The 23,925-nt window shown below is 41.8% G+C and overlaps 2 protein-coding genes across 2 annotated transcripts in view; one reads left to right on the top strand and one right to left on the bottom strand.

Annotated features, from left to right (window-relative positions):
* The window catches only part of baiap2l1b (BAR/IMD domain containing adaptor protein 2 like 1b), a 42,450-nt gene extending 26,039 nt beyond the window's left edge, over window positions 1-16,411 (top strand). Inside the window, exons 9-14 of the mRNA XM_066690286.1 lie at window positions 1,342-1,456; window positions 1,904-2,114; window positions 5,954-6,013; window positions 7,296-7,443; window positions 13,983-14,023; window positions 14,718-16,411. Coding sequence (XP_066546383.1) covers window positions 1,342-1,456; window positions 1,904-2,114; window positions 5,954-6,013; window positions 7,296-7,443; window positions 13,983-14,023; window positions 14,718-14,790 — 648 coding nt within the window. The 3' untranslated portion in view covers window positions 14,791-16,411. The remainder of the gene's footprint in view (window positions 1-1,341; window positions 1,457-1,903; window positions 2,115-5,953; window positions 6,014-7,295; window positions 7,444-13,982; window positions 14,024-14,717) is intronic.
* A 198-nt stretch (window positions 16,412-16,609) lies between these two features.
* Window positions 16,610-23,471, bottom strand: bri3 (brain protein I3). Its single transcript, XM_066690287.1, has 3 exons — window positions 22,838-23,471; window positions 20,692-20,806; window positions 16,610-18,473 (listed from the first exon to the last, which is right to left on the bottom strand). Exons 1-3 carry the CDS (start codon window positions 23,001-23,003, stop codon window positions 18,341-18,343), a joined length of 414 nt encoding a protein of 137 aa, XP_066546384.1. The 5' UTR covers window positions 23,004-23,471; the 3' UTR covers window positions 16,610-18,340.
* Between the last annotated feature and the right edge of the window lie 454 nt (window positions 23,472-23,925).

The following is a 23,925-nucleotide window of genomic DNA, read 5'->3' as shown; positions in this document are numbered from 1 at the left end:
GGTCCCAATGAGCACAGTGGCATCCGTAAATGGAAGAAGTTTGGAACCACCAGAACTCTTCCTAGAGCTGGCCACCCGGCCAAACTGAGCGATCGGGGGAGAAGGGCCTTAGTCAAGGAGGTGACCAAGAACTCAATGGTCACTCTGACAGAGCTCCAGCGTGTCTCTGTGGAGAGAGGAGAACCTTCCAGAAGAACAACCATCTCTGCAGCACTCCACCAATCAGGCCTATATGGTAGAGTGGCCAGACGGAAGCCACTCCTCAGTACAAGGCACATGACAGCCCGTCTGGAGTTTGCCAAAAGGCACCTGAAGGACTTTCAGACCATGAGGAACAAAATTCTCTGGTCTGATGAAACAAAGATTGAATTCATGTCTGGAGGAAACCAGGCACCGCTCATCACCTGGCCAATTCCATCCCTACAGTGAAGCATGGTGGTGGCAGCATCATGCTGTGGGGATGTTTTTCAGCGGCAGGAACTGGGAGACTAGTCAGGATTGAGGGAAAGATGAATGCAGCAATGTACAGAGACATCCTTGATGAAAACCTGCTCCAGAGCGCTCTGGACATCAGACTGGGGCAAAGGTTCATTTTCCAACAGGACAACGACCCTAAGCACACAGCCAAGATAACAAAGGAGTGGCTACAGGACAACTCTGTGAATGTCCTTGAGTGGCCCAGCCAGAGCCCAGACTTGAACCCGATTGAACATCTCTGGAGAGATCTTTTTGCAAAGATTTCAAACAAACTTCTTTCACGTTGTCATTATGGGGTATTGTTTGTAGAATTTTGAGGAAAATAATGAACTGGCTGTAACATAACAAAATGTGGAAAAAGTGAAGCACTGTGAATACTTTCCGGATGCACTGTACCAACATGCTGACAAATAAATACAACACCTTTATATACAGTTTACTTAAAATCAGTTCAGACACTGAGAGGAGCAACCCTACATTTCTGTGAACTAGGAACTCCCTCTGAAACCTGGTTGTGTAAACTCTGCTCTGAACAGGTGCAGCCTGTGTGTTCTGCACAAAGCATTGCTTTCAGAAAGTGAGGAAGCTTTAAAGTAAACATACAGACTACGTTTTCTTTGGTTTATCAGCTTGATGATTACTTTTTGGGCTTAATTAACACAATGCAATTAGATAGTGATTAAGAAGGTATGAGTCATTGGAAGATGTTTATTCGTTTGTGCAAATTAATATTGTCACCTATAATCATTTTATTTTGTTGTTCTTTTTAAGCCAGGTTTGCTTTCTTTCCAGCCTATTGTCTTGCAGAGCAGCAGTAGTATTCACAACTCTGCAATGACCTCTGTTCATCTTTGTGTCTGACAGAACACAGACACGCCGAAGACGCCCCCTGCCCCCCCACTGAAAGCACATCCCAGCCCCCTGGCAGACATGTTCACCCCATCAGCCAAGGTCCCTGTGACAGCAAATAGGATCTCAGGCAAGTTCAGCCTTGGAGGCGACACATTTCTCTATGTGCAACTCCCAGTTACTCTGGCTCTTTCCCTGCCAAGGTTGAGAGTATCCAGGCATTCTGACTGGGCTGAAGAAAGCTCTGTTTATTCAAAAAATAAATCAATATATAAACTCAGATAAACAGAGGCTCTCTAAAAGCTTCTTCGTCCGTAGCTGTATTTCCTTCCACAAAGTTGGTGTATTTCAAATCTCTCAAAAGCCCCTAATGTGATTTAACATAAACAGTTACCCCCAGGGAGAATAAGGGAATCTTTTTCATGACACATGGGTAACAAGCTTTGCATTATGGTTGGGGGGGGTTGTTTGCACTTGTTCTCCCCAGCAGTATTATTTTTAATGAAGAAGATTTATTTTTGAAGAAGAAGATTTGAAGAATTTGAAACCAAATTACCTTGATGTCTTTTAATGGCAGATAACAACAACGAAGATATCAGCCTGCCCAGGTCGATCTCCGTGTCCACTGGGCTGAACATGATTAAGAGGCCAAAGGTCAGGACCATTTTCCCCCACACAGCCGGCAGCAATGAGACGCTGCTCAGCTTTGACGAGGGAGACATCATCACTCTCCTGATCCCTGAAGAGAAAGATGGCTGGCTGTACGGGGAGCTGGAGAAGTCCAGGCAGTAAGTTTTAGTGCCACTTCACGGCCGATAGAGCTCTCCAGTCAGTGACAAGTCACTCGCATCGTTTCACTCACACCCTTAAACCTCAGATAGCAACGTCACCAGCTTCATAATTACCCACATTCACTGGCTTGTTGGCTTTCAGAATATATTTTATATTTAAATTTTGCCTTTGCGGGTGTGCTATTGTTGTCGATAACTGAACCTATAAGTAATGAGTCTTGACTCCAGATTAGTAAATTGTATGACCTTTTGGTGCTCCGCTGTGTGACGTCGAACTTGCACTCGAATGTCTTTATTACCCCCATTGGACTACATACCTCATCTCATCACTTGGATGACTGTGATTACTGAGCAGTGCCTTGTGTAAGAACCTGTAAGGAGTGACAGCAAAGTGGATTGTTCTTCTGTGATTGCAAGCGTCAGGACAAAAGGGCTGATGTCCTCTCCCCAGAGTCTTGATTTACCTTTTATCTTCTCAAATGAATAATTCTATTGAAGGGATCTATTTTTAAAATGGAAAAGAAAAAGTATAGGCAGTCATGTTTCAAATACCTGTCCTGGAAAAACTAGTTTTCGATTTTTGTTTTCTGTCATGTGCCTCACAAGATTGCCTGGACATATTTGAAATACCAGAAAGGACATACCAACTGACAGCTGTCATCGTTTAATAGGGTGAAAGCTAATTATTTTGCAAACAGCCCAGATGAACACCTGCCCTGCCATGAAGCAGGTGGCAAAATGTGCGGATGTCATCGAGGTGGCATGATAAACAAGCAGCCTGACGAACAGGCTTCACAAAATGGTTTTTGCAAATACAAGAAGGCTTCCCCTCCCGTGGTTTCATATGGAAAAATTGGGCTTCCGGGCTATAAGCCACTGTGATGATGATGGGGGGGGGAAAAAAATATATAGAAATAATATAGAAAACACTGCTGTGTCTTGATTAGGATTTTCTAAAGCCAGGGGGATAATGCATAACTACACTGTACTGCATTAGTACGATATTGGCACTGCTGTCAATATCACACACTTGCCGAAAGGAAGGGAACGCATAGGCGAATACAACAAGAAAGCAAACCTGTCCGATATAAGCCAGCTCTGGAGACATTCACAAATTTCACTAATTCTTAGTTTTCATCATGGCCTTTGACGGAGTGAATATTTGGATGTCAAATTGGTCAAATTCCCCCAAAATGTGACATTAAAAATGCACATTGTTTTGGGGAAATGTAATCCTGTGTACTTCTTTACCGTAAAATAAATAGATGTTCGTAGATCAGCAATTAAAGAGCGCTGGACTTTAGTCCAGTTTTGGAAATGGCTGTATGGCCTATCCTATATTCTCCATTGGCTTTTCACAGAAGAATATCTTTGTATCCATGTTGCCTAGTATCCTCAGAGGTCAAACCGGATGTGAGTGACTTCGACGTCACCGGATGTGAATGAGGGCTTTATCTTGAGTCCACAGTGCTTTGTGCTCACAGACCTTATCAGTCGATCCAACTCCTGTTGAAATGAATAGAATGTAATGTGAAGAGCTGGGCCAGAATTTGAGATTTAACACCCAGTATGTATAAAACATAATTAGTAGATTCTTTGTTAACTTGATGATGATTGCTTCACGGCTATAACTTAATTTTCGGTGGGTTGTTGTAATGAATAGACTAATTACTTTTGCAAACTGAAATGTTCTACCAGCTGGAGTTTTAAATCATTTTACTTGTGAGAATGTCCTCTGGTATTTATCACATTCAAAGGGGATGGAAAAGCAGAGGCTTAATGATTACAGAAACCAGGTGATAAATGCTGCCAGCTGTCTTGGATGTGTGTGAATCACTTTCTCTCCATTTCCAAGAAGATTTCTTGGGTGTTTTCTTTAGAAATTCTTGCTGTGTTTATGACCGGTAATATTGGCCTCCCACCAGCGATTTAATAAGCCATCAATCAAGTTCATACATTTTTATTTTTTCTCTCATTTCTTAGCCTTGTGATAAATAATTGCTAATTAATGATTTTAAAGCAAATGACTCCAAAGCCGGTCGTGTGATTAAGACTATTTGGCTTATTGCAGGAACAGAAGCAACCAGCCATCAAAGCAAACATCATCTGCTCTAAAAAAAGGTGGTCTCTTAGCAACCATCTCTTTCTTTTGGTTTCTTTCTATGTCAGGAATCGGAATTAGTTGTGTGTTTTTTGTGGGGGGTAGCTTTGATCAAATCATTGAATGTTTTATCTTAATTAATACAAATTGGTTTTAAGCCCACAGTTCAGTAGTCTTCTGCAGTTGTTACCTTTCATTAAACATAGAAGATCCATTTAAAGATGAGAGTTTTATATAATACTTACATATTCCAACATCCATTACTGGACTTCATTTTGCTTTTTTTAATGCTACACAATTAGTCAAGTAATAAGATGTATCAAATATAGAGGTACTGCCAATTAAATAAGCAGATGTGTCTAGCTTAAGTTTTACAGTGTCACAATGTATCCCTTAGGGAAATAAATATTTTTCACATTTAAAATTTGATGGCATTCTATTAGATTTGTATCTTGAAGTGTGCAACTTGAAACACTAGCCTTAAATCTGGATAATTTCTCTAAAAACAACTATTTTGAAACATGCATCTCTTCCACTTCATATACACTCTACACTCTAATAGGTGTAGGTTTAGGTACTAGGTTACCAGGTTCTGTAACCTCCCCCAAAAATTTGAGAGGTTATATTGTTTTACTTTTTAGTGTCTTAAAGACATTATGCAGTTAAATAAATTCCCATCCCGAGAGGCTTAATTTCCCTATAAAGCACAATTCTGTTAAGTGCCTCTGCAATCCCACTAAAAGGTTTGCTTTTGACATCTCTTGCCATGTTTTACAGTCTCCAGAGATGTCTTGGTTCACTCTGGTCAGGCTTCATGCACTTAAAAGCCTGAATAGGATTTTAATATTAGTAATTTCATATACCCGGCAGCTTGGTATATTACCACTCTCACATGCACAGGACTGAGGAAAACATTCAGTGACGCACACCTAATCTTAAAAACTTGTGTGATTGTGGGCTTCTAATCAGACTGCAAAGAGAAAGCATCAGAAAACCAGCCATAGCATGTCTTAATGTTTCAGTTTCTCTTTATATCCTAAAACTAAGATATATAAGAGATGCTTACTGGATCGCGGTGCTTCTGTATACTGGAAATCTGTACAAATTGTGATCCAAGGGGGTCTGATTGTGTGTTAAGCTCCCATATGAACTGCACTGAAGGGCTTTAATGCAGTCCTTGGCTGGGGGGGTCTAATTAAAACTGCAGAACCTGACAATCCTCTTTGGGCTCCTATTGTGGCCATACTGCCCTCCTCCCCTGGGCATGCAGAGATTATTGTCATTATCATTGCAACACAACATCATATCCCTGATTGCAGTCTGCATTATCAAGGACAGCTCTGCCTCTAAATATTATATTTCTGGTGATGAAGATTATTATTAACACAGTATTTAACCGTCAACCCATCTCAAAATCCATAAAAATGAACTTGCATTAAAATCGCTGCATTGGAATGAAGCTCAATGGACACTTTTTAGAGCATTTGAGGATATAATTCACCAGTGCTTTATTGATGACTTTACACAGGCACAACTATTCTGCTTTCAAAGGAGTCACTGTGTGCTGTAGGTGTAGTGTTGCTATAGACCTTTACAGGCTTTTAGCCCTGCCGAGTGTAAACATCAGATGACTGTGAAAGCAGTGAGGTTCAGCAGCTGTAGATCATAGTTGAACTCCTTGGCTTTTATAAGGGTGCCTCGGTCTGATGTCATGTGTTGTCTGTCTGTGTTGCAGGAGGGGTTGGTTCCCATCCTCTTACTGCCGCCCGTACACAGAGCCGCTGCTGAAGAACAGGTAATGTGTCCCCTTGCAGGTGTCAGATGTATCGCTGCTTTTCAACGAGCTGCTTCTGCTTTCTATGCTACCTTAACTCTACTGGATATTGTTACTGGGCCCCGAGTCTGGCCTGCCTTGACTTGTTAAACTGTACTTCAGTAATGCAAAACACAGTTGTCAGCATGAAGAATGGATCTGTCTGGTCATTATCTACCGTAGTACCGAGGGACAAGCTACATGTGTCATACAGATATCTATATTTCAGTTAGGGGAAAACCGTATTAATTTGACATGTTGTGTTCGGTTGGGTTACTTAAAGCTGAACAAGTCTGAATATCATGATGACATTGCCTCCCTGCCCTTTAATCATGGTGCTTTCTACAGCTTAAAAAGCACAGGCAGCTGTGTAGACAATAATTGTAATTAATAGCAGACGACTGATGTTATAACGCTTATCCATGAAATCAAAAAGCATTCTTCTGTGCAGTATGAAAGGAAAGGCATCCAGTCCAGTGTCATACATAGTGAAGGACTAAGGCATTTACAGATCTCTTGGGATTGTCTTCAGTATTTGAGCTAGACTGCTCAGGTATAAGTTGAGGTTCTGAAATAAGTAGGAAACAGTAACTAGCTATAAGGATATGGTGTAAATTTTGTTTCACCCCGATTCAGTATTAAATCGGTAATGATGACCACTTACTTTACATTATATTTCCTGACCTCGTTTTATATGTACATACAGCTGCACAGATCCAGGTTTCACATAAGGTGGAAACCGATGCCCCAGAGGTTGTGTAGTTTAATGAACGGCCACGCTTTACTTGGAAGTTGAAAAGTAACCCGAGAAATTTCTGAGTGTGAGTTCAAATAAGCACGTAAAGTTTAGTGAAAGAAAGTTAAAAAAGAATCTGAAAATGTTTGTTCTGCGTCTGCTTATAAAAGCCCCTTTGCCTCAGCTCCCTATGTAAACATTTTCCACATATTCTTAGCCTTGATTAACCTTTAAGCATCCCTACTCTTTACAGAACACAACTCAAGTAGCTGCTTTTTGGGGCATTTGTCTTTTACTTGTTTCTCTTGCCCAGTGACATTATTTTAACAGAATAAAGTAGAAAATACCACCATTTTTTATTTCTGCATTGACTAGATTTATTTTAAACAAAATACCTATAGCAAGGCAATCCCTCCAGGTTCTACTGTTACTATGACTTTGGGGCGCTGTAGAACATCTTTAGAGGGGGCTATTAATTGAGGAGGCTCTGTTATAACTGGCTGTTATGAAACGTTTTGCCCTCCACAGCAATGCTGCCCCAGTCCGCAGTGCCAGTGTAGCTAACCTCACCGAGCAGGACCAGGGGGCCATGGTGCTGCCCCCACCAGACTACGCAGACCCCACACCGAAGAGGGCCACCATGTTCAAGAGCGCACAGTCTTCTCCTGAGCACACGGTGAGTACATCTTCCTCTCAGCCTACCCATCAAGGTCTTCAGTCTCCCTTAATGTAGTGTGGAATTATCAGCCAAGTCCCACTCCACCCTGAAAGCTACATAAGAGGACTCAGATCTCACTGCAGTGGCCAAAACAGACCTATTTGTCTGCTTTCCCCCAGTGCATCTCCTCACAGGATCCGCTCTTGGGCTGTTGGGCATCTTTATTTGACCTCACGTGTCACTGTGACAGTTCGATTCAGCAAGACTTTGACAAATAATTTTTACCCTCCACCAAGTCATGATAACAGAGAATACAATGTTTCAGTGGGACATTGGGATCTCTCTGTATTTGTGTCTCAGGGCAGTATTTTAATAAATTCCTGAAGCTCAGGCTAAATCGAACTTTTCTTTGCCAACATGAAATAAAATAAAAAAAATAAAATAAAAAAAATCCAGGCATGTTTCCTGCCATTCTCTATAAATATAATTGCCATCAGACACAAAACAAAATTGGGACTTCAAAGATGTCTGTGTCTCAAAATGGAAAACTGAAATATTGAATTTTCCCCAAAACGGATTAGTGAACAATCTGTTTACAATCAGACTTTGTTGCATGCCTTTCGGAAGGTCTCTCTTGCAGGACATTCACAGTGCACTTAATAAATTAACTAATCTGATCACGTTAATGTCAGCTACAGACATGGTAATAATAACGATCAGAAAAAATGGATTTAAAAACAGAAATAGAAAAAGGCGCACACTTTTAAAGGAAGTGTCTTTTTTAATTTTATTTTTTATTTACTTTCTTTAGTTTAATATCCAGTCAATTAAAGGACATAATTATTCCCTTTATCATGCTTTTGAACTGACTGCCACTGGCTGTGTGTAAGTACATTGTGCTTTGCTATTACAGTAGGGTGTTCGTGTATCCTGGCTACTTATTTTGTAGCCCTACTTCTGTTAGTAGAAGCTTTAATGAATCAGCTGGAGCATGAACATTTAACCGTAGACAAAACACAAATGGCCTATATACACACTCACGTAAAGGATTATTAGGAACACATGTTCAATTTCTCATTAATGCAATTATCTAACCAACCAATCACATGGCAGTTGCTTCAATGCATTTAGGGGTGTGGTCCTGGTCAAGACAATCTCCTGAACTCCAAACTGAATGTCTGAATGGGAAAGAAAGGTGATTTAAGCAATTTTGAGCGTGGCATGGTTGTTGGTGCCAGACGGGCCGGTCTGAGTATTTCACAATCTGCTCAGTTACTGGGATTTTCACGCACAACCATTTCTAGGGTTTACAAAGAATGGTGTGAAAAGGGAAAAACATCCAGTATGCGGCCGTCCTGTGGGCGAAAATGCCTTGTTGATGCTAGAGGTCAGAGGAGAATGGGCCGACTGATTCAAGCTGATAGAAGAGCAACTTTGACTGAAATAACCACTCGTTACAACCGAGGTATGCAGCAAAGCATTTGTGAAGCCACAACACGTACAACCTTGAGGCGGATGGGCTACAACAGCAGAAGACCCCACCGGGTACCACTCATCTCCACTACAAATAGGAAAAAGAGGCTACAATTTGCACAAGCTCACCAAAATTGGACAGTTGAAGACTGGAAAAATGTTGCCTGGTCTGATGAGTCTCGATTTCTGTTGAGACATTCAGATGGTAGAGTCAGAATTTGGCGTAAACAGAATGAGAACATGGATCCATCATGCCTTGTTACCACTGTGCAGGCTGCTGGTGGTGGTATAATGGTGTGGGGGATGTTTTCTTGGCACACTTTAGGCCCCTTAGTGCCAATTGGGCATCGTTTAAATGCCACGGCCTACCTGAGCATTGTTTCTGACCATGTCCATCCCTTTATGACCACCATGTACCCATCCTCTGATGGCTACTTCCAGCAGGATAATGCACCATGTCACAAAGGTCGAATCATTTCAAATTGGTTTCTTGAACATGACAATGAGTTCACTGTACTAAACTGGCCCCCACAGTCACCAGATCTCAACCCAATAGAGCATCTTTGGGATGTGGTGGAACGGGAGCTTCGTGCCCTGGATGTGCATCCCAAAAATCTCCATCAACTGCAAGATGCTATCCTATCAATATGGGCCAACATTTCTAAAGAATGCTTTCAGCACCTTGTTGAATCAATGCCACGTAGAATTAAGGCAGTTCTGAAGGCGAAAGGGGGTCAAACACAGTATTAGTATGGTGTTCCTAATAATCCTTTAGGTGAGTGTAGATTGAATGGGTGTACAGTAAGGTGAAGTGTTGTACTAGTATGATTATAGTACACGTGGCTGATAAGTTCAGGGGATAAGAAACCTGAAAGAGGATTGACTGAAAAATGCAAAATCCTTATTGCCCGGACAGGAGAATGACAACCCAAGGTAGTGGCCGAAAGCATGCTAAATAAAGGATAATTTATTTTATTTTATTTTTTTATTGACCTCTGTTTCAGGAGGGCAAAGAAAAAAACAAACCCTTATTTCTGTCTTGACCCTATTATGCTCTGCCAGGTTTTGTAGCTGATTGATCTCAGGACATTGGTGAGCCGTTTCAGTTGCCAGTTATCCAACGTACAAAGTGTTACCTGATCGTTTGTTCTGAGCACTTTCTTTAAACCAGTTTTTGTTTGATACAGCCTACCCCAGAACTTGTTAATTTGTTCAAATGTTGTGTTTCTGTTTATTGTCTGCAATGGGTTTTGCACAATTGTAATGCACAAAAAAAACTACCTGTTACATGTTCAGGCTCTGAATCTCAGTTATGATTATCTTATGTGGCTACGGCAAAGGTGATCAATGTATCCATGAAATAGCCCTTTTCCTGTACAAAAGTGGATCTCCAGGTGATGTGGTATACCCAAACTTACAGTGCACACTTGTACACAGCATCCTCATTTAATCAGCAACACACAGCATACAACTGCAGATACAGGACAGGCATTATTAGCAACGATTCACTACAGGCACTCAATAAAGGACACAAACCGTGCCTTGTGTTCTTGTTATTATCTATTTATAATGGCTCTCCACCGGTGACAAACTCGCCGTTAAATTATGTGCTGTATGCAGTTTGTTACACAGACACTGATCTAGTCTTGCTTTTGCTCCTTTTGCGTTTCTGGAACTTAGTGGCAGTAGATTTCACTTAGACAAGAACACACAGAGATGGCGAGTCCACGGTTTGTGAATAGTATTGATGTGGTTGCTGTTTCAAAGGTGATCCTTCAGTTTGGCAGGAATGAGAGATGCTCTCCATGCATACAGACATGGCTCTCCCAACACCCCCTTTTTGGTTTTTTATTTTGTGTTGTGTTCTTCAGTCTAACCAGACACATCTGTTCTGTGAAAAGCCCTCTGGTAATTGTCTAGAGCTTCTGTGCCGCATTTGAGCTCCAGGAGTACCCTGGCGTTGCCACTCCAGTAATATTTCTGATTAATGCAAGGCCGTGATTTGAGATTCCCTTTTAGCTTAATTGACTTTATCTAACTTACCGTTTGTTGGTACATGTCCAGCTAATCTCATCCAGGAATAAATACAATCAGAGCAGGTTCGGGCCACTTCCTCCTGTGATGCCTATTAAAAAATAGGCACACAAACTTCTTTGTTTGTGCAGAGGTGATTGAATTTGGATCACACGCCCTTGAAAAGTCGATGGAAAGCCACTGAAATAGGACGCCAGGCCAGTTCCCCTCCCCAGAGGAGTGCGTGAAATATTTATGATTCCAGGATCCTCTTGTGCTGTTTGGCGTTCGGCCTGCGTTTCACTTTGTGTAACAAAAGAGAGGTGGCGTCACAGAGCATATCCGGGATCATGCTTCCTCTTACTCTGGAATTACAGCCTCGGTAAACCTGAGACCTTGATTTCCCTGCCCCCGAGCCAGGCCGAGGTCTCTTCTATGGTATAATAGTGTGCTTGTCTGCAGCCGTCTTTGGAGTCACTGTCAAGTCTTTTGAAGAGCCATGCATATGTAAGACCTCCACCACAAGGGGAGGCAGAAGGACAAAAGTAAAAAGGGGATGAAACTTAATCCGTCCCTGTCAGTACCTGTGAGCCATGCAAATGAATGTTAATCTTCAGGATCAGATCAGGCAGGTCTTCTTTCGGTGCCAGGCGTCACTGCACTGCACTCTCGAGGTACATGTGCAGTGTTTTTGTTTTAACTTTGGAATCGATCTGCGCTGGTAGTTTGCAGCGGTAGAGTTCAGAGCAATGGGTTGGAGCTGTTCAGCAATGAACACTGGGGCAAATCCTGACTTACAGGCCCGATGCAATGTAGCTCTTTGGGTTTTTTTGTTTTTGTTTTTTTTGTGGGGAAAAGCCAGAGGTTTCAACATTCCTCTGACTTATTTGCAGGTTTCTTTTCATTCATCACACTGTAGGTGGTTCTGTGGCGTAACGAGCACTTATTACTGCACTGCCAAAAAGCTGTGAGGCTATTCAGGAACTGTATAATTACTGCCGTACAAGAGAAATGTGCACACTGATGAGAATGGCAGCAAATCCGTTCAGTGCAGAGCTGTGACAAGTGTAGTGTTCTTCATAAATGATGGAGAGCAAACTGTGTACAACCATTTCCTCACTCTCCACAAAGGGAGAGTCAAGTCTCCTATTTATCAGGTCTCACCACGGCTCCAGCGCTGCATTTTACAGACCCACACCTTTGAGGGGGCAGCAGGGGTAATTTGTGGAATACTCAGAGAACCACCTGTTTGTTGGAAAGCAAGCTGTATATGTGGCAATGGAAATAGATAACAAAAGGAACAGGTTGTGGTAAAATTCAGAGCAGAACATTACTCTTAGTAGCTGAAGGAGCCCTTGCTAATTCAGTGTGTGTTTGTGTGTGGGGGGAGGTACACCTGCATTTTCCAGTGTCAGGATCGCTCTGTTGTTTATGCAGATACACGATGTGAAAGGCCGGTTTGCTGCACCCCTGCAAGAAACCTTGTCCACTTTCCTGTCAGTCACCAAAATGCCATTGTATGAGAAGGAAGCAGCAGGCCACAATCTGCATTGAAACCACAGCCTGTGCAAACCTACTAGACTGTACCGGTACCCAGAAAAGACCTACTTGATAGAAAAGAGGGGAATTATAAACTTTCTGTCTGGGAAGATTCATTTGCGTGAGTCTGCTGTGGAGGAGGGGAAGTGGCATGTCCTTCTTTCAACTCTGAGTGTGGGGTGGGGGGGGTGGGGGGGTTGGGGCAAGCCTTGTAGTAATTGTTCTTAATTTCACAGATAGTGATACCGCTGTGTAATGTCACAGAGCTCAACATAAAACCACTGGTCTGACAGGAGAGCCAGCCAGTTTCAAAGATTGGAATGTCCTTTAGCGATAATTACTGCCTCAGACTTGGTGAGAAATATGGTCCTGCTAAAAGGTGCAGGGCACAGCATTGCTCTGGTTCTCCATTGCCTGGCAATGTGACACTGAAGAGGTGACTTTGCTCCCTGGCTCCTGTAGCTGTCAGGCTCTCCCTGCAGCCGAGTTAATGTTTAACACCCCCACAGCAGGGAACGCTTTCGCTGGGCTGCCCAGCCACTGCCTAGCAAGGACTGCCCTCTGCTGGGGGATCTTGGAATAGCGTGTATGTGTGACTATGAGTGTTTATGTGGAAAGATGTATTTAAAATATAATGTTGTTAATGTATACCACACTTCAGTCTTCAATTCATACTGATACATAGTAGAAAGGTACATATTCCCAATTAGCATATGTTAATTTTATTTTTATTTTAATATTATTTATCAGTTGGTTCCTTCTGGAGCTTTGCTCTCAGTTTAAGAACAGCTATCCGCAGTGTACTGCCATCTTCCGGTAGATCTATGGGAACACTTTTATATACTTTACAGGACCTCCAGCAGCACTATTGGTAAATGGGACACATATTGTTTTCCAAAGATTTAATTAAAATTGACACGTAGAGATACAAATGGCATAAAATAAATATAGATATGAGAAGATGAGATAAGAAGCTTGGCTGGCAGACCTGGAAAAGAGATGCTGTAGAAGGAAACGGGCGGAAACTTCTTGGGGAGGCCTTCATCCAGCAGGGGATTGATAAAGGCTGATGATGGTATATAAAATATTATTTAAAACATTTTAAGAACTTGGCCATTTTGTATTCATGAATAGAAGAAAAGCTGAGGGATATTTTAAAAGAATTAGACAAACAGGTATTTCACGAATTTCCAGATTCTTGCAACACTGTCAGGTGAGGTAGATAGACAGAGTGTGGGGTTATGCAATAACCTGTGTTGAGCATGTAGAGACGGGGCTTTCTGGCAGCAATTGTACGAATCTCAGGAAGAGCTTACCCTTGAGAAACTGCTTCAAAGGAAACATTTGCACAGATCAGTTGGCTGTCAAAGACTTAATAGAATCACATGACAGAAACAAAGGACTGTAAAACCAATAGTAACATGCAAACTAGAATAAAAATACTTTAGCTCTTTTAACACTGAAACCTTGCAGAGCTTTAAGACTGAGCCCTCTGTTCCCCGGGTCATGTGCTCTCTTGTGCTCTGTTGCAGGTGTCTGAGCCCAATGGCATCGGGAAGCCTCCTTTCCTTGGGTGAGTATGTTGCTCTGGACTAATTCATACTGTGGCTGGATTGTTCCCTATTTCTCTCCCATGCTAACCTCACAGGAGCTGTGCGATAAGTCAAATGACTTTCCAAACAAGCTCCCAGAAGCCATAGCAAAAAGCAGGAAACTGCCCATTGAAACATGCCCAGCCGCAATTCTGTATTCAAGCTGCCAGAAAGTAAGAAGCAGGCTTGTGGTGAGGAAGGAGTGACTGTGTTGTTATGATTACACTAGCACTCCCTGTAATTTACATGAAGGTTAGAGTTTAAACCACCTAAACATGAATAGGGCCACAGAGGACACAACAGATCTAGGCCTAGTAAATGTCTTCCAGCTCTGTTTTCATTATGGCAGCTTATAGTTTTGATGTGATTTCTTTGTCAGTGTAAGCAACTGGGCTTTTCCCCTGGGAGTGAGTCATAATTCAGTGCTTTAATCTGAAACCTCAACCGACACTCAGCAATGGAATGGTCTCCATCTATGGATATATTAAGTATATTTGTCTCCCTCCCCCACCTGTCACACCTTCAGAAGTTCTTGTAACACTTAGTTTGTGATATAAGTACTGTAGTATATTGTGAGGTAGCTTTGGTGTTTGTTTAAACCAGGGCTTCCTGTTGAAGAAGGGGCGTTTTGGGCAACCCCTGCGCAGTCAGTAACCAGACCTCTTCTCTTCACAGAGGAGGAAACCCATTTGCGACTGTCAAGCTCCGACCGACCGTCACTAATGACAGATCGGCGCCCATCATCTGAAGCTTCTCGTGGTGGTCCTACCCTGGCAGGCTGGCTGCTCGGGGGCTCCTCCAATGCCTTGTGTGAATTCCCTGACGTCTTCAACCTTCTGCAGCACACACTCGCACACTCGCGTAGAGAGAGAGAAAGAGAGAGAGTTTATTTATGTAACTGTAAAACAAATGCAAAGAGTTATATTTTTAAGAGATGTTTCTTTTTTGTTGCCGTTGTCATTGTGAATAATTATACAGACGCATAGTGTCATCATGTACAGACAAATCTGGACAGGGTGTTTGGTCATGCTTGTCTATTTTTCGCCCCTTGGAAGAATACATGTAGACAAGAAAAAATGTATATATTAATACATCACTGTAAATGAAAATAACCCATTACTTCTGTCTGCTTGCTAAATCTACCCAGTTAAAGGATATTTGCCATAGGATGCTGTATGAAAGTATGCTGTTTGGGATATGGAGTCTTTCTTCTTGCATAAATGTAAATGTTTATGATATTGTTATTAAGGTTAACATGTTTATGTTCTTCAAGTCACGGATTTCCCTAAAAATGCAGTCGTGTTCTTGGCATTCTAGTCAAAAGCTTAGGTGTTTTCATTGCCACAGTCCTTAAGCAATTCCTTACTGGTGAGTATACAGTATTGGGACCGATTATTCCTATACAAAATACACTGCAGTGATTGTACCAAAGAAAACTAACCCCTGACAGTATGCCGCAAGCTGACAATGCACAAGGCTTCTGTGTTTGGCTGTTTCAGGAGTTCAGCCATTAAGAGAAGGAAAAACAAATTGATATTTTCCTCTCAAGCCCAAGAGAAAATGTTTATTACTTTGCCTCCATTCCCTGTACAGACACTGATGTGCATACCTGTCTTATAAGTACTGGGGAGACCTTATTCTTTGTTGAGGTACGCCGTTACTTTAAATCAACTTTAAACATTTCGTAAAGCTTTTCAGAAAAAAGTTTGCCTTAAATATGATTTCATTCTTGTAACATTTTATCACAAAACAAGCCCTCTTCCTGCTTGCTAACAGTAGACTCTACACAACATAGTACTGTATGTTTTGTATTCAAATGCATCTATGTAGTTGTTTTTCTCATAAAACCCAGTGGACAAATAAAAGCATATACTTGCTTTTCTGTTTGTTTGTTTCTCTCCTACCAAGATATTTCTGATAGGAGTTTTTGGATTATAATTATAGTGAATGGTTGTTGTGGACATATTGATCCCACCTCAGCATTCTATATCCTGCACGTCTACCCCAATACAATTAAGTTTTTTTAATATATAAACTATCATTTCATATTTTTAGCTGTGTATGGAAGTTTAAGTTGAAATACCACATGTGACCAGTGATTTTTCTTTATAAAATAAAGAGCTCTTCAATTTCTTATATTAAGGTTTACTAATTATATATCAGGTTTATTTAAACATATCTTAAGGCTGCTTATATAATTTGGGTTTTTCTTCTCTGTTCCTGGTTACAGGGAAGACTCCAGTATTGTACAAGACTTATCAATGGAAATCACAATAATACTTCCAATAAGGTTCAAGCAAGGAGATTGTGCAATGATCCATGTTTTAATACTTTAATTTACTGTACTGGAATAAAAACATCTGATTTTACCAGGGGGGTTAATGTTTGTGAAGCTCTTGCTGACAGCTGTACTCTTGATGTCAATCCCTGTGAGTGACAAAACAGCAAACCAAGCCAAAAATGTGGTTTTGACAATAATTACACTGCCCATCCCATCTACACAGTTTATATAGGAAGACCAATGCTTCCGTCGTAGACACTTGTGTGATTAAATTAACTCCAGACCGTTGTTGTTGCTCATGACATTTTATTTACAGTGCTTTTCTGATATATAAAAAAAAGTGTTTACTTCATTCATAATAGCAAGTAGTGTGCTTCAAAGCAAAGCCTGTAGCCCTGAAGCATTTTTAACAATTACAATTATGTTAACATACAAGATACTGACAAACACAACACAATAGAGTATGTCCTCACATACTTTAATGTGGCAAGCTCTCACACAGAGAATAGTACTCTTAAAACTTGTGTGGGCGAACGTTGATTGTCTTTGAAAGAAAAACGACTGTCCGCTAGTTGTAGTTGACGAGAAAACATGGGTTACCAGAAAGTCTATGAAGATGTATGTTTCGCTTGTTCGAGACATTAAGGATGAGAAAAAGACTCCTGAATGTGTATTGACCCTGCAGAACCCAAGATGCATTTACAGTGGCACTTCAGGCAGGTTTGGAAGAAAAAAAACTGCCGGGGTTCTGAAAAGGCTTCAGTTACTTTAAATAAAAATAAAAAATGATAATTACGAAACAAAAACAAAAAATCAGTGCAGATGTAGCATGGCCCCAGACCAGATGGCAGCTGTGGAAAACTGCTCTGGTTATAGCAAGTCAAATTGTTTGTGACATTGTTGAGAGATTTAACAAAACATAAATGAGAAGAACAAAAAAAAAAAAAAACACAGGGAGTACCAATCAGCTGTAGTCAATCTTACAGAACATAACCCAGCTGAGAATGAACCGTATGGCAAAGCATTTCTCATCAGCATTTACGGCTGCAATGAACTCTGACCTGTACAGGTGGTGAGCTTTACTCTCAGCTCTTTAACACACTGAGACGATAGACTCCCCTATGTGCATGACATGGCCGATACAAACTCCTGGCCCGCTACAGCCAGAAGAAAAAGCTGGGCGTGATGTCACACATTGGTGACGAGGTACTCCCTGTATCGGCGAGTCTCTTACTGTACATGGTAGCAGCTGCTGTCCTTTGTCATGCTTGCGTCAATGTATGTACAATACGCACAAGGCCGAAAGACAGATTAAGATACCTCGATTTGCAAGAAAAATTGATCCCTACCTTTTGAAAAAAAGGTCAGCATTGCTCTGCTATTTTTGGGTGTTTTTAAACATACAGAAATGGGAATCTCTCTATAGCCCCCTAGAACTCTGCATCAGGCTTTTACAGTCCTGCTTCTTGACTAGCAATGGTGTTCTGGAACTCAGCAGCAAGTCCAACTTTAATGTAAAATAAAGGGTATCGTATTAAACAGTGCAGGCTGCAGTAAACCCAAATAACACAGTGGAAGAAAAGAGCGCTTCAGGCCAGAATCGCATTAATTTTCATTTGGAACGCAAAACACTCCCCAAAAATTATTGGTGCAGTCCAAAACCAAACAAATATTTAAATTGTATGCCATGTAACCAAAACCTGTGGGGGGATTGTGTGTGTGTGTAAAGGCACCATTGACTGACTGACAAATACAGGAAGGAATCTGGGAATTTATAAGTTTACATGGATTTAAAATAAAAAATAAACTCTTATTTCATACATTGTGTCCGGGGGGGGGGGGGGTGGAGAAAAGCTCACATGCTCTTTTAAAAATAATTAGTCTTGCCATGACGACCTATAGAGACTTCTTCAGTAGGACATACATGGCACTGATTGTAACAAACAAAAGAAAACAATTAGAACAGTATAAAGTGGTACAGGTTGGACTTGAAAACAAGCCGAAGAGTTTGATCCCTCTAACCAAAGGTGGCCCCGCAGTTGGGACACCTCCTCTGGCGCAGAGCAAGGCAGAACAGGATGCCGATGGGAAAGAAGACGATGGCACACAGGATCCCCAAGCAGGTGAAGTCGTCCTCCAGCACCCCCACTCTGTCAAACAGCACAGGACAAGGTATGCATTATGATCAGGCCCACACACAGACACGCAAACGCCAACACATACTTCTACATCAAATTAGGAATTTGATTTCAAATATGTTATTTGTCCTCTGTACTTATTTCACATGGGATAGTGTTAAGAGACCTAGGAAAGCTTCAGGACTGGGGCTGAAGAATTGTGCTGTATACTTATTTATCAATGGCATCTTTTTACAGTTTACCAAACACTGCTTACATCAAATGAGCAGTAGTACCATTGCATATCCATCATTCCCAGCATCACCTACAGATTTTCATATAATAACTACTGGGCCACCTTAGTTTCTTTTCTTTTGCTATCTCACATGATGGCCGAGATATTTTAGAGACTGAAAGAGAGGGAGAGGGCCAGATACTGGTCGACTAAAAGCTTTAATTCACATTTCCTTCAGACTATTAACAGTCTCTGCGTAGGTCCTAGGATCAGGAGAGTCAATTAACAGTTCACACCCGCTCAGAATATCAAATTAAAGTACAGTGTAATCATGCTAATAAAAAGCTTTTAGATGTGTGGGTAATGGGTGAGTAATGGTCATATGCATACAAACAGGAAGACTGAAGGACCAATCTGGTATTTTTTGGACTCAGAACTAGCAAGTGGTCCAACACATACACTGTGCAAATGGGAACCATCTTGACTTCCTACATCTACAGCAGACCATCACAGAAAGAGGAAAAACAACTGAATTTATTTGAATTCTGTTTCAGCACTTTCCACCCATGACAAGCCTGTACTTAAGCATTCCTTGGGTGCAGGGTGACTGGCCTACATCTTGGGCACTTCCCTGTGATATTCAGTCACATGAAAAATAAGGAAGTTGTTCACCCCTCTTGCTCTAATTAGAGACATGTGACTCATCCCTCTCTCGGTCTGTCTCACCGTCTTTCTGGACAGCATTGTTACAGTGTCTCCTTGGATATAGCACACTCCTATTTCAGATTGAGCCAACAGAAGAACATCAGCCTACAGTTCCACGAGGTGCACTCAGTGTGTCTCCATCCTCTGTGAAGCAACACTGGGAAACTACACAATGTGCAGGAAGCATGCGCTGTACTTTTCACTTCCGCCTTACAGTAATTGTTTTAACCCCTTACTTACAGTAAAGTTGGTAGGGTTTTTGCTGTATGCTTCAGAGAGAAAGTCATGCCCTTATTCATATACCATGATACTGGCAGGTATGTTAATCTCAGCCAAAATGCATCTTTATGGCTGGGTGTAATCGAATACAGTTTCTATTGTGGCTGTGTGTGCAAAGTGCAATACGGTGACTGAGAGTCTGGAATGTGGTCTGCTGACAATTAGTCCACCTCTCTCACGTACTCTCTCGCTCTCTCAAACCTCCGAACATAAAGGATGTGAAGAAAGTCAAAGACCACGATCTCCTCGGGCCAGTCCTCTCACGTGATTTATTTTGAAGCAATACGAAGAATTTGAACATTAGCAACAGGTATCAGATTATTTGACATTTAAAAAATGGGAACATCCTAAAATAAGGAACAAGGGGGGGGGGGTGGGGGGAGGGTCATTGATAGATGGACCCATTTCTCACAGATTAAAGTGTATCAGACTTGATTTTCAAGCCACACATGAATTAATCGTCAGCACTGAGTGGTTGTGTTCACAGTAGGCTTTGGCTTGTTTGAGCTTCTATAATTAATGAAAATAACTAAAATGGCTTGGCTGTGTTCCTCTTTCGCCCCCACCTCCTCCCCCAACTGATCAACACCGCCACTAAAAAAAAAAAAAAAAAGTGTCTTTGAGTCAGGAGACTAGTGGGTTTCAGAGAAAACCAAGGCAGTCACATGACTTACATGCAGGTTAGTTGTCAGTTGCATGTACAACCACTAATAATAATTGTTGGAATGGATTCATGAGGTTTACTTTCGAATCATTAACTGCAATTAAAAACCCTCTCTCGTTTGTTGTGTGTAGAAAGAATTGCTTCCAGAATTGGAGCTCCACACAGGTCAGGGGAATGTAAAGCAGGAAAGCTCAACTTTAATGAGTAAGACTGAGCAGGCCATTCTAATCTTCTCTTATGCCTTAGGTTTATTCACTGAAATGTGTAAAAAATATATAGTGATGTTCTCATGGTAATATGGCATACATGTTGAAAATATGAAGAAGGCAACTGCTCAGTCAGTGACAGTGGGCATAGAGCGCTCTTACCTGCAAGCTGGGCAGCCCCCTACCACCACCACAGAGGGCTGGATGATGGTGTAAGTGCCAGGGTAGTTTGGTTGTTGGGCAACAGGTGGCATCTGTGGGGGAGGCTGGGGATACCCTGTGGGAGGAAAAACAGTGAGAAGATTCAGATCCAGTGACTATAGTCATTTTTTGCATATTTTTAAATGTGCAAATTCACAGAGTTTTTACCAATGTGTTTTTGGGGTTTGTGTTATTCTCAAGTTCATGATACATGTGTTATTTTGTGTCAGAATTTCTAAATGCAACATGTTCAACACGTATCAAAAGATAAATAGAATAATGGTTCATGTCTTGTACTTAATATTGAAGCATCTGTGCCACACATACTGCAGACCCAAAAAACCTATTGTATATGTACACTTAAGCCTAGGGAAACTCATGATTTGGGATTTCTGCACCTCAGGAGTTCAGTGTAAGCATCATGTGTCACAGTCAGGCTGTCCACAACCAGCTCAATTTAGTCAGCAGTTCCTGGGTCAAATCCAGTTTCTGATGATTGTTGCGGTTGCGTTCTCAATCTGAAATTTCCAGAACTTTCTAAATCCATTCCAATGCATGTCAGCAAAAACTGCCTTGGAGGTCTTTAATCAAGTTAGTAGTAGCTAATTGTATTAAGTAATGGGGTGTAGGGCCACTGAAGAAAAAAAAAATCCAGTGCAATCTTTGTCCTGCATCTATCACAAGACACCTGGGCATTGTTTATCAGATTATCACAACAGGAACTTGAGGACTGGATTATTATTAGGCTAATCATTTAGCAAATGCCTTAATCCAAGAAAATATAGTAAGGGATGTCTAGTTCAGCTTCCCAAGAATACACACAACATATACGGCTTTCCACTCTGTCTTCTGGTCACTCATGTGTGTGCATGTGCAGGAGATGGTGTTTTTGTATTTCTGAACTGTCAACTTCAATGAGGTATTAATAGAAAGTGTGTGGGCACAAACAGTCCGAGTGTGGGCTGGGGCAGACCTTGAATTCCCCACGGCCTACACCCCAATCTCAGCAACCATGCTGAAATGTGGGGGATATGCATGCCAAGTGGAAGCAAGCTGCAGGACAGATGGACAAGCCCGTCTCTATCCTCTCAGCTCAGGCCTTATCTGTGCGATTAACAGTCTGCAGTTCACAATGTTCTTTCCCTTTCCCTTATCTGAAACACTTAAACTATAAAAACAAGATAAAACGTAATACCTATGTATTCATTTTGATAAAAATTAAGGATAGGGTAATGCATGTATTTATGCATTAATAAAGGCCTGGATGACATGTATACACTCCGTATTTAAAGCTCGCAGGTCCACGCCAGCAGCCCGCGGGTGATCTGGGTCGGGTGGCGGACGAGGTGGCCCATTGATCGACCCGGAGACCTTCAATTGCCACATGACAGCAAGCAAGGAGGAGCTGAAAATGCGTGAGGATGTGGCCATATCTGTGCTTCAAAACGGAAGCTTTAGCGCAACAACCAACCATAAAAAGTAAATACTTTCGTCTGTCATAAGGGAACCGTTTCTCAGTCAGGAACAATTAAAACACACCTGCTCCTGCAACGTGCAGCGGTTTATGGTTATACATTTCCGTCTCGAATAAAAACATTTCAAAGGACTAGAATAAGGAGCAGGTTTATGAAGAAAAATAAAGACAAATGTTTAACAGACTCGTCAGGAATAGATTTTCACACAAGAGTTTCCAGACAGTTGGAGTGAAGCAGTGACATAACGTGGGAGATTTTTAAACGCTGTGCACAAGTTCTAGACATCAAGCCAACGCCGTGCTGTAACCTTGACTCAGCGCCCAGGGAAAACGAAAGCGGGAACCGTAGCTCACCAGTCACAAGACCGTGATTTTTACACTCTGATGGCCAACATTGGTTGAAAGAATAAAGTAAAAATATTCCAGTAGGTTACACGCACACGCACAGTCGTCCGCAGGCCTGCGCGGCTCCACCAATGGGAGCGCAGAGCTGCGCAGACCTGCGGAAATCTGTGCTAAAAGAACGCGACCGGTGTACTTCGGGTAGCACGCCAGTACAATACAGAATAAGACCTAGAGGGGCAGCAAACGAAAATGAAATTAACATCTTGATCTTTAAATAAAATCCCTTACCCTGTCCATCGGGATACTGATACGGTGGCGGTGGCTGCTGAAAGCCGGGCGGCGGGGGCGCCGGTGTGGGAATTGCACCGTAGTTCTGCTGTTGCCCGTATTCATACCCCGCGGGCGCGGCGTTGTAAGCCGGGGGTCTGTCTTGCAGGAGCGGCTTGCTATCCATATCCGAGTGCGACGTGTTGATTGGTTTCCCCTCCTCCTAAATTACGGCGCGCACACAATTTGGCTAATCCCTGCCTCGGTTGTCGTGAGACGCATAGGCCACTCGATGGAGAAACACAAACTACACACAAAAAAGTGAAAATAAAATGAGTGCTGTGGGAGGAACGGGAAACTTCAATCAACCCCCGCCTATGCAGCTTCAACTTTCTCCCTCTCCTCGCTTCTGGATGCAGCGCGGCTACTTCAGCTGCTCCACCGCCGGGATCCCGGAAAGGTCTAAATTGTCGTCATGTTTTCTTATGTCCCCTTCTTCTTCTGCCTAGATTTGTCTATTATCTGTATCTCCAGTTCGAGAGATTTCCCGCAACTCTGTAGCAAACTCTCTTGAAAAAAAAAATGGGTTTCCTGAGGTCGGGCCAGTCACAAGACAGCAGTCATGTGATGCGCAGTCGGGCGCTTCGGACGAGAGCAGCCGCTCTTAAAGCTGCAGTCTGCTGTACTGCACCGCCTGGGCAGTTACCTCAATGCCAAGTCTGAGCCGTGATGTGAGGCATGCGTGCTGTGCTGGAATTAACAGCCATTGCTTTCTAGAATATAACATCAAAAGGCTTGCAATTTATGAAAAGAGCAACCTGAGATTGCTCCCCATCTGATCTCTATGCTAGGATTTAATGAATTAACCAAGGGGTTTGCAAAGGATGGTAACTGTAAAATCAAGTTATAAATTAATGAAAATATGCATAATACCTATTTGCGCATAACAAAATATATTAATTGAAAAATCAAACTGAAACTATTGAAATGAACATTAATATGATGTATGTTTTCATTTTTATGATTATTAAAATGCTTCATGATAGCATTGTTGTTTTGCTGCAGCACTTTTGGCATTGAAAATAATAATCTATAAAGCAAGTATTGTT

The sequence above is a fragment of the Amia ocellicauda genome, chromosome 17 (assembly GCF_036373705.1).
Source record: "Amia ocellicauda isolate fAmiCal2 chromosome 17, fAmiCal2.hap1, whole genome shotgun sequence".
NCBI classification, from domain to species: domain Eukaryota; kingdom Metazoa; phylum Chordata; class Actinopteri; order Amiiformes; family Amiidae; genus Amia; species Amia ocellicauda.
The sequence above is the reverse complement of the archived record's forward strand: the minus strand, read 5'-3'. Positions and strand labels throughout refer to the sequence as shown.

Excerpts from the sequence above, each read along its gene's own strand:
- bri3 (XM_066690287.1), bottom strand. The coding sequence starts at position 23,003 with ATGGATAGCAAGCCGCTCCTGCAAGACAGACCCCCGGCTTACAACGCC. Across the intron at positions 20,807-22,837 it reads TCAGTATCCCGATGGACAGG|GGTATCCCCAGCCTCCCCCA; the intron begins GTAAGGGATTTT and ends TTCCTCCCACAG. Across the intron at positions 18,474-20,691 it reads GGGGGCTGCCCAGCTTGCAG|AGTGGGGGTGCTGGAGGACG; the intron begins GTAAGAGCGCTC and ends GCTGTTTGACAG.